The sequence below is a fragment of the Asterias rubens genome, chromosome 8, assembly GCF_902459465.1.
Source record: "Asterias rubens chromosome 8, eAstRub1.3, whole genome shotgun sequence".
Lineage (NCBI taxonomy): Eukaryota > Metazoa > Echinodermata > Asteroidea > Forcipulatida > Asteriidae > Asterias > Asterias rubens.
Window position 1 is genome coordinate 7,947,207 of NC_047069.1, and position 11,188 is coordinate 7,958,394.

The 11,188-nt window shown below is 40.1% G+C and overlaps 2 protein-coding genes across 3 annotated transcripts in view; both read left to right on the forward strand.

Annotated features, from left to right (window-relative positions):
• The window catches only part of LOC117293867 (hyalin-like), a 33,880-nt gene extending 27,998 nt beyond the window's left edge, over positions 1-5,882 (forward strand). For both annotated transcript variants that reach the window (XM_033776336.1, XM_033776337.1), the window contains 7 exons: positions 451-581; positions 1,901-2,009; positions 2,399-2,593; positions 3,081-3,335; positions 3,632-3,874; positions 4,209-4,457; positions 5,004-5,882. In XM_033776336.1, the coding sequence (XP_033632227.1) occupies positions 451-581; positions 1,901-2,009; positions 2,399-2,593; positions 3,081-3,335; positions 3,632-3,874; positions 4,209-4,457; positions 5,004-5,260 (1,439 nt within the window). In that variant the 3' untranslated portion in view covers positions 5,261-5,882. The remainder of the gene's footprint in view (positions 1-450; positions 582-1,900; positions 2,010-2,398; positions 2,594-3,080; positions 3,336-3,631; positions 3,875-4,208; positions 4,458-5,003) is intronic.
• Positions 5,883-7,328: 1,446 nt separating this feature from the next.
• Positions 7,329-8,591, forward strand: LOC117293555 (histamine H3 receptor-like). Its single transcript, XM_033775915.1, has one exon. It carries the CDS (start codon positions 7,329-7,331, stop codon positions 8,589-8,591), a length of 1,263 nt encoding a protein of 420 aa, XP_033631806.1.
• The last annotated feature ends 2,597 nt before the right edge of the window (positions 8,592-11,188 follow it).

Here is an 11,188-nt window from a genome sequence, read left to right on the forward strand (position 1 = left end):
ATGTATTTTTGAGTATCTTAATATCCAAAATTAAATTCGACCCCAATATCTCATTAGGACCACCGACAAATATACAACATCCGTTGCTATATGTACGAATCACTTCAAACTTAATCAATATAAAGAACAACATGTACATTCACTTCCTAAGTGAAGAGAAGCAATTATGTTTTTAAAGTGTGTTGAATTGTACTACACTACAGTGAGAGAACTAGTGAAGCATGAGCAAGGAGGTTGGTGTGGGATATCGATGCAGACGGCCCTTGCTCTGCCAGCCCTCCGTCCTCAAACTGACTTGACGTTTGCTGCTGATTGAAGTATACAGACAGTGAATAATACGCCAAGTGGTGAAGCCGTATAGCCGCCGTCAAATGTTTTGTGTTCTTTAATGTCTTCCCTATATCCACCGATGGTCCTAAATGTCAACCAGGGTGTTTTGTTTCTGTTCAGACACACAGCCACCCACGGTAGAAAACTGCCCAGACGAAATGCATGAAACGTCATATGACAAGATAAGCGCCGTGACCTGGGATGAACCACAGTTTACTGATAACTCTAAAGGGGATCTCAATTTGACTCACGTAAGACAATGTTAATGACCCGTTTGGTTATTGGAGAGGCGGTTTTTACTGATGTTAATCAGATAAACAACTTTTCTCTCCCCTATAACACGTTTTCTGCTTTTATTATTGCTTTGTGTACTATATTATGTTAAATCTTTATTAATTTTATTGTGTACCCCAGATGTGGGGCAACAGATCTACGGATCATAGTATGTAAACTGCGCCAATAAAGTATCTAAACACTTACAAATGGTCAGATTTATCGGAACCTGAAATAGTATACAAACATTAAATTGTTCGTTTCTATTCACCGTTAATTTCCTATAATGTTGTCAATGTATTTTGTTTTGTACTGTTATGGCGAATAAAATAATAATAATAATAATAATAATAATAATAATAATAATAATAATAATAATAATAATAATAATAATAATAATAATAATAATAATAATAATAATAATAATAATAATAATAATAATAATAATAATAATAATAATAATAATAATAATAATAATAATAATAATAATAATAATAATAATAATAATAATAATTGTAATATAATAACAGAGATTGGTATTAAAACGTCCAGGGATACAAAGCTTAGGCTTATATACAGATTGTGGTAAACGACCAACTTGTGCTGATTAACAAAACACTGTTTGTAATTTCCGATGAAACCAATATGACACATCAATGTATACACCGGAGCCTGAGGAAAGCCTGACGACAACCTAGACCACGTTGCTCGATATCAGAAACACAGGCCCTTTCTTAAATTTGGTAATTGTCTAAGACCAGTCTTCTCACTTGGTGTATCTCAACATATGCTCAATCGGTCGTCGAAGTTGCGAGATAATAATGAAAAAAGAACACCCTTGTCACACGAAGTTGTGTGCTTTCAGATGCTTGATTTCAAGACCTCAAATTCTAAATCTTGGGTATCGAAATCAAGTTCGTGGAATATTACTTTTAGTCGAAAACTACTCCACTTCAGAGGGAGCCGTTTCTCACAATGTTTTATACTATCAACCTCTCCCCATTACTCGTTACCAACTGAGGTTTTATGCTAAAAATCATTTTGAGTAATTACCAAAAGTGTCCACTTCCTTAAGTATCATGGGTTCTTTTCGAAATACACCATCCCATGCATGGGACATACTGCTTTACTTAACATCCGAAAGACAAAGAAATATTCTCAAGGACACGAGAGCAAACGCCCACAAGCAATAGGTTTATGGAAATGTTTAACCCAAAATGAAATTATTCGCGAAAAGAGAATGCCAATCAACATGACAAGCCTTGGAATATTAACTTTCTTTTGACATTTTCCCCAGTCACATCAGCCCGGTGTGGAGCTAGCTTGGGGAGTACATATCGTGACGTATACAGCAACAGACGCTGCAGGATTGGAGTCCGAATGCCGATTCAGAATTCGTATTAGTCGTAAGTTTGAACAAAACATCAACATCACTCCCCGATAAAACAACCAAATACAAAACCAAAAGAAAACATCAGTCAATCAGTCAATCAACCAGTCAATCAATCAATACAAAATAAAAGGATGTCATTCAATGTCTCTTGCTGCAAAACATTTGTAATTAACTCCTGTGACTATTGTACTTAAGATGAAGAACAACATGGTTGAGATTTTGAGGAACACACCTTGTTTTGAGGCATTACTCAGAGCTGTCAGAATTTACATGCACCTCGACAGAGACTTGAACCCACGACCTTTAACATTCAATACCACTCAGACTGCCGGTTATGACTAGACGACCAATCGACCAATGGGTATTACAAACATTTCCAATAACTTCTTATGTTTCCTCCAGCCAAGACCTGTCCCATCCTGATCGCGGAAACCCATACGAGGATCGCACCGCCAGACTGTATGGAACGCCAGTTGGACTATAAATCCCAATGTTTCTACGAATGCGACTGTGGGTTCCATTTACGAGGAGTAAGTTCTAGAACATGTCAAGCAGATGGTACATGGTCAGACCCATCAGTGCAAAACACATGCATCGGTAAGTCAAACAACAGTCCGTTTCCTCATTGCTCGTTTCTTTTTCGGTGCTTCGTTGTTAACAAATTCTTATTACTTAAAGGCACTGGACACTATCGGTAATTACTCCTAATATATGTCAGCATGAAAACTTACTTGGTAACGAGCAAATGAGAGCTGTTCATAGTATCAAACATTGTGAGAAACGGCTCCCTCTGAAGTAACGTAGTTTTCAAGAAAGAAGTAATTTTCCACTGAAATAGTTGAATTTGATTTCGAGGCCTCGGCATTACATTGTGGGGTCCCGAAATCAAGCATGCATCTGAAAGCACACCTATTCGGGTGACAAGGTTGTTTTTTTCTGACGTTAATATCTCACAACTTCGACGACCGATTGAGTACAAATGTTCACAGGTTTGTTATTTTGGGGATATTTAGGTTGGGATACACCAAGTGAGAAGACTGGTCTTTGACAATTTATTACCAAAGGTGATGTTTTTAACCCTTAGATATTGAGCCTCCAGAATTCATCACTTGTCCCGGTGACATTTCCCTCCCGACCGATCTGAATGAGAACTTTGCTACTAACCCTGCAAACTGGAACCAACCAGAGGCAAGGGACAATGATGGAGAGCCGGTCATCGAGGCGTCACTGTCCGCTACGCAGCAGCGGTTCTACCTGGATGAAGTAACGGTCATCACCTACACAGCGCGTGATGAGACCGGACTCGAAAACACATGTACTTTCAGTGTTACAGTCAAAGGTATCAACACAAATTGCATCACATCTTCAACAACTATAAGATGTAGAAAAGTGTTTCTTTTTCTCTTGTGGCATTTGTTAGTATGACTGTCAAGCACTATCGCCCTAATTTTGAGAATTACCGGTATTCTCTGAAACAACCCATTACTTGTAGAAAAGCACAACATAAAAACCTCAAATTGTTTGATTACAATCGACAGTTAAGGACATTTAGTACACTGTGCAGTCTGAGCTACATAAGCAAAAGTGTTTTTTTTTTAGAATCACTAGAGTAATTTCGGCCATTCTAATTTCTAGATGAGGAGCCACCACAAGTTATCAACTGCCCAAACTCCATGGCAGTAAAGACCAACAATCGTCTAGCCGTTGTCCACTGGGAAGAGCCGGTGTTTCAGGATAACTCCGGGCATGACGCCTCGGTCATCTACAACCGTCCGCCCGGGTCCACGTTCTTCTTTGGTCAACCAGAGAGTATTTGGTATATAGCAGAGGACCACGCTGGTAATACTGCACGGTGTGAGTTCACCGTGTCCGAGGAAGGTAATGCTTACTAAACACGAATATCAAGCAGTAGTAGTTTATCAGTGAAGTATGACGAGGTTCTTCAATAGATGAGAAAGTGGCTACCTTTATTCCTATCAATCATACGATGACAATGACTATAGTTTTAACAACTATCAATTAAACTTGATTTGTATTTATTTTATTTATTTTAAATCTTTAGACATACACACTCCAATGATTACAAGTTGGACAGAGGCTGTCAAGGTTAAAACAAAAGTATAAAAACTGTCATAAAGAGTTGACGTGTAAAACCAAACCCCTGCAAACGATACAAATATAATGACACGATACATTTTCCAATGGTTTTTAGATTTGGAGCCTCCTGAATTCCTCACCTGCCCGGAGGACATTGTGCTCCCCGCCAATCTCCATGAAAACTTTACCACAACGACCTGGGACAGACCTGAGGCACGAGACAATCTGGGAACGCCGACCATCGAGGCTTCCCCCTCGGCTGCCAAGGAGCGGTTTTATCTGGATGAAGTAACAGTGGTCACGTATACAGCACGAGATAGGTCCGGACTCCAAACCACATGCACATTCAGCATTACAGTCACAGGTATAGCGTACTAAGACAAAGCCTTTACAACACCACAAAGACCCTCTTGCAGATGACATCGAACAAATTATAGTAGTCGTGAAGGAAGTTTATCAGGCTGGTAAAATATTAACTCACAAATGAATTTTCCACAAAACATAGCCAATACTTAATACGTAAATTTCGTTTACGTTTTGACTAGCATCACTTGTCATACTCAGAACGAGGCACCACCAGTCGGTTGGTGGCGCTGTTTCCTGCTACGGCCGCTGGCCGATTGTGTCCTCCCCCGGGTCGGAACTTGGGGTTTGAGGGTGTCCCATGACAGTGCAATACCCCCCCCCCCCCTCTGTTGAGAGTTGATCGTCGTCTCATTATTCAAGTAGTTTTCCGATAACTTACATAGAACCATAGTCACAATACACCGTAAAATGTACGGATACAAAACCTTAATAATTAAACGGTTTTACTAATCTATAACCGTCGGCTGTTTACAAATTTAATTACATAATCAATTAAACCTTAATTCTCTATAATAATTACGATATTAAATTTGGTTTATTTTAGATGAAGAGCCACCACAGGTAGTCAGTTGCCCGGGTTCCATGGTGATAAAGACCCAGGGCAGTTCTGAAATTGTCCATTGGGAAGAGCCAGTCTTCCAGGATAACTCCGGGAAAGAAGTGACGGTCATCAATTCGGACTTACCGTCCGGGTTCACTTTCTTTTGTGGCCTGATTGAAACTGTTTATTACATCGCAGAGGACCAAGCTGGTAATAAAGCGATTTGTGAGTTTACCGTGGATTTAGATTGTATGAATTAGCAAGCACTGGAATAGTGGTCTGACTTGATTAAGTATACTAAGAAGACAGGGTACATGTCTGAATTATGAGTATAATGGTCTGACTTCGTATGGTAGGAAGGCAGGGTACAAGACTGCTTGTCATAAAAAGATAAATAATTGTAAGTGAATACAATTGTTAAGATCAACCCGATTGGTTATTGACTTTATTAACAGTTGATATAATATCAGTTAATCTTCCAGAGAACTATTGAGTGTCTGTCAAAGATTAAAGTCCGGTAATTACTGTGATTATTAAATTAGTGCCTTAAACAGTTTACCATTCATGCTGTGGGATCTTTCTATCCGGTTTAACCAACTCAATACACCTTTTTAGTTAAACATAACGTAATAATTATGTTAACATTACGAGGCTTAACTTCACCTGTGTTTACACACGTAACGTGGGCTTAATTTCATAAAGCTGTTTAGCAGACAATTAGCCGGGTACCAGTCGCAGCAATGATACGTTAATATACTGTGCGTACAGGCCCTATGAACTTGGGCCTCAGGCACAGGATGAAAACATCATCCGAGTTGATAATACCTGCCCTGTAGAAATATGTTTTAACAAACAAATAAATAAAGCTGAGTTTTGATGAGATATCATGTTGTGAAGTTTAGTTTTCTTCTTTTCTCCGGGACTCAATTATTATGGCCATATCACGAGAGTGTCCATAATGGAAAGGCCAAGGGAGTGTTTTAAACTAAAAGGTATACCCCCGATAGATTGTTAGATAAACAACATTGCGATCTGGAATTCAAACTGATGTTCATAAAATGGACACAAAGAAAATGTGAACCCACTATTGTAGTTGTGCACAGGTTAACCACATTGAGTTCACAGCCAACAAACCGTTAACAATCACCAAGAACAAAAATATAAGACCACCAAAGCGAACAAAAGTACTGAATAATTTTAGGACTCTCTGAACTTAGGATATTTAAAACAATTTGATGAAACTCCACGCAAAAAGAAAACAGCTATCATAATATAGCCAATGTGACCTCTGACGTCACACGAAAACCATAACATGATTCGCGCGCATACCGCCGGGCAAAACCTTTGTGTTTTGGCAGCCAGCTAGAAAGTGTACGCACTCTTACTATGACTACGCAACTCAGTGCCCGGCGAAACATGACGTATTAGTGTTTTGTCAACAGAGGGCGGTTTGAATGTAGACATAGGTCACATCATCTATAGTGCATACTATATTCCCTTTAAGCCTATACTAAACATTATGAATCATTTGATTTACTGTCAAATTACACTGATACGGGGGTTGTCAGGTCATGGATGTAATCAGTTCAAGAGATACTTAATAATAGACAACACATTCAAATAACTAATTTATAACATTTAAAAATAACGGTGGTCCGTGGTTATTGGAGATGAACTTATTTACGCGATGTCATTATAAATAGCCTTTACATATCTTTTCGAAACTAAGGATTGGGCTCACGATACGGAAACCGTCGTGTACTCTCCTTATGGGTACAGGGCTTCAACGGGGAGGTAGAGCCTAAGCCCAAATCGACATTGTCTCGAAAACGGTCGTGGTAAAGTCAGTTAAAAAAAGGTTAGTATCCAGCAGCGACCTGTCAAACCGCACGTCTCGGAATAATGGGGCGGCGGCAGAAAGATCGAAGTCCATTTGGTTGCTGCCTAATAAAAGATTGCTAATGGGGGGGGGGGAGACAACCCAAACGCAGCGACTGTTCTTACTCTGCTTTGATGATTGATGATGACACCCTTGAAGTAGAAAGTGGTTTATAGAAACGTTCGGTTATCCACGCAGGCATTTGAGTGTTGTGCAAACACAATATGTATATTTGACTTGCACTTGATCGTTGTTCAAATACAATAATGTAAATATTTGACTTGAATTACTGTCTATTGATGGGTAAGTGGTGAGGGCTGCGGGAACACGTCACCAATGTGTAACATCGTAGGTAACCACCAGAGTACTTCATTGAAGGAATACATTTGAATCTCGCTAAAAATGTACTCATCAAATGTAACGATGAACCGGTAAATTGCCGAGTAACTATGACCAACTTTGACGAGTTTCCTGTATCACGCAACCGATGTGATGTACTGGGCAATATGTCATCGCCATTGCCCGAGGACGACAGTCACGAGAGGCCTGCCACGTCCGTAGAGCATGTCCTGGTCATCTGCCTCATCTACGGTCCCATTGTCCTGGTGACAGTGGCCGGCAATGTCATCGTCATCGTCGCCTTTGTATGCGATCCCGCCATACGTTGCCGGGTCTCCAACTTGTACATCTTAAACCTCTCCGTAGCGGACCTCGTGATCGGTTTGGTTTGCATGGGAGTGAACTTCGTCTGGCTACTCACCGGTGTCTGGCCGCTGGGCATGATACCTTGTCTAATCTACCTCGTGGTGGATTTCGTTTCATCTTACATGTCAGTTCTGGCTGTTGTTTTAATCAGCTTGGATCGTTATCGCCTGGTTACTCTCAAGCTTCGGTATCTTTACGTCCAGACGCGACGCAGGGCATTGGTCTCCATCTCCTGTTGCTGGTGTTTCTGCTTGGTTTTCTATCCAGGCCTCATAATTGGCTGGTCCCCCGTCACCGGGGAGCGTAACGTAGATTACAACGTTAACTGTGACGTAGAGTTTTACGGGAACACGTACTTGAACGTGATGTTGATACTCTTCGAGTTCGTTATACCGTTTACGGTTTTAATATACCTTAATGGAAAGCTATATATCGTTATACGTAGACGAGCCATGGGGTTCGTTTGGACTCACGGCCCTGAGAAAACAGTGCAGACAGTTTCGACGGGGGCAATCGAGTTATCCATTTGGAGAGGAAGTCACTCCAATGGACCCCGACTTGGATTGCTCGACAACCTTGTCCAAGGGTCTGTAGATTTAACACTGGTGTCAGTTGGTAGGTGTGCAGCTCCAACAGTGAATGAGGCAACAGTACCGGAAAAGGCAGTTTCTACATGCCGTGAGAAACGCCACAATGAAGGCGGTGAGTCGACGACATTTCACAGCCGTCCTAACAAGAACGAGTACTTGAGACACCGAAAGGCTGCCGTTACCCTGAGCCTGATTGTTGGTGTTTACGCCCTCTGTTGGCTGCCGTTTTGCGTCAAGAATATCATTGTGACTTTCTGTGGGCCCATCGACAGATACGCTGCAGAGGTTTTGGATAACTTACTGTGGTGCAACAGCACTATCAACCCTCTCCTTTATGCCCTGTTAAGCCCAAGGTATAGAAGGTTCTTCGTCAGTGTATTCCGAAGGTTGTGCTGCTGCAGATGTAGAAGTCAGTAACATAATGATTTGGAGCTGCGTTTATTAGTATTACAAAGCTGGATTTGTTATTTATACTGAATTGTCGAATTAAATAAAGCTTGCGCCGTGGGGAATTAACTGTGGCATGTGTGGCAGGGATATTCTGTCCCCCGCAGAATCTGTCCCCCATACGGCGAACTGTGTACAAACTTCTTGTGATAGCGCCCTCTCTTGAAACACACCCTCCTTGAGCCCACGTTATTTTCCCATAAGGGGGACAGAATCTCCGGCGGAGAGATTTCCCTGGGACACAGGCACCCATTCTGGAGTGGCTTATCGTGGGTTATAATAATAGTAGGCTCGAAACTTCACTACGAGACAGCAGATGTATACTTTTCCCCGTTATACTTTGCTCGAGAACATATAGAGGAACGTGTATGCTTTCATAGCCTTGGCTTTTATCTGCACACACTTTACCAAAGTACACATTCTATATTATTTGTTACATCCCTGTGACACTATTTTCTTTCATTTGACCCTGTGCATGAGCCTCCCATATTCATTGTACAAAACAAATTCATTAGGAGCACCCCGGTCTATATATATACAATGTAAATACCCTTTTGTTTTCATTGTTGTTTGTTTTCCTTTTCCCTTTAAAGTATCCTTTTGTTTTGTCCCCTATACCGAAGTTAGAGAATATTTAAACAACGGGTTTCAACTATTAAAACGCATAACCTTTTCTTCATAGTATACAGAGTTCGATCCGAGACCGTAAAATTGCCCACGTGCAGCTTGTTTTTACACCAGCCTACAAAATCCGCACTCTCCCCTCCCCCATGGCACAAGCAAGCCAAGCTTTATAGCAATCCCACCCTCTTCACATCACTCGATATTAGTTTACCGGAACTTTGCACCATAAATACATCATCTGTTTGAGCGAGAGTGTGCAAACTCCCTTGAAATCGTTGACAAAATTTAACAAGGCAGTCCCTCCTCCCTTACTCAAAATCGCAACAGACTTTGAATGAAGAAACCCCGGTTTCCACTGGCTGGAAAACAGTGTCACAAATTACTGCTGTCGTCACGATGCCGCAAATAGTTATTTTCATCCCGTCATGGCCTGTTCTTTTGTCACGTTCTACAGCAAAGCTACAAGGACATCCTTTACCCATGTGACTGTCAGAATAGTTCAATACAATTCGTAAATATAAAAAAGTGCGGTACACTTTTTAGTATGTCATTCTTCTCGTGTTTTAGTATGTCATTCTTCTCGTGTTTTAGTAGGCCTATCAACAATTATTACTAAAAAAGACAAGTGAGTAGCGTGCATGGTCAGATTAAAAGCACATTATTATTATTGCCCAGTTTGGCCTTGGTTTCTTGGTTGACTTGATGACCAAAGCATATGGGTTCAGGCTTTGAAGAGCGTGTACTATTAATATGGTACTATGTAATAACACCGCAGTATTATCATAAAAATACGAGTTGGGACGGTTCCAGACAAAACTACACACAAATGGAATAAAGGTGGAATTTGTTAAAGACACTGGACACTATTGGTAATTGTCAAAGACACTGTCTTCATATGCATAAAATAACTATGAAAGAAAAAATACCCTCCTCAAACGAAGTTGTGTGCTTTCAGGTGCTTGATTTCGAGACCTCAAAATCTAATTCCGAGGTCTCGAAATCTAATTTGTGGAATTTACTTCTTTCTCGAAAACTATGTCACTTCAGTTTCGCACAATTTTGTATACTATCAACCTCTCCCCAGTACTCATTACCAAGGTTCTGTGCTAAGATTTATTTTGAGTAATGACCAATAGTGTCCCTCTAAGTAGATGAGTGTCAATTGAATATAAAATACAAAACGGGATGATCAATTCTATTGTACTCTTTCCTGCGTCAGTTTGCCAACTATAACTGTTGAACGTAACTATAGTATATTCATTTTGTTTTTTTTACCCATATAGACCGATGTGTGTTAGCACTGTATACTCAGTACTTACCCGAGTTCTGTGAAAAAAAATCACAGGCATAATTATTACTCGAGTGGGATTTGAACCACAACCTTGCAAAACTAGATTCGGACCAGTTAGAGCAGTGTCATACCAACTAGACCACAGAGATTGCCCGATGGCTAGATGCAGTTCGAATCCTATGTTTTAGCAAATTTAGCATATTTACTTATAGTAATTGTGTAATAGTTAAGTAAAACTTGTACAAATGTACCCATTTGGTAAAGTAAAGGTAACACATCCCAATGATAACAGAATATTATTTAGTCATTGCATACATAGAAGTAGGTTGATTAGAATGTAACTTAAATTTTAAAGGCACTAGACACTATTACTAAAAATAATTGTTAGCATAAAAACGGCTCCCCCTGAAGTAACGTAGTTTTTTAGAAAAAATTTAAGGACTTCAGCCGCCGAAGCCTTTTATAATTAATTAGGCACACTGAAGCAAAACAATTTTTTTGCGCAACATTGGTGTTGATCATTCATTGTTCTCTGGCACTTTCGATTACCAATTGAGTCAAAATCTTCACAAATTTGTTAATAATTTTGGGACACACCAAGTGAGAATACTGGTCTTTGACAAATACCAAACAGTCCATCGCTTTGGAATGA

Coding starts and splice junctions, on each gene's coding strand:
- LOC117293555 (XM_033775915.1), top strand. CDS start 7,329: ATGACCAACTTTGACGAGTTTCCTGTATCACGCAACCGATGTGATGTA.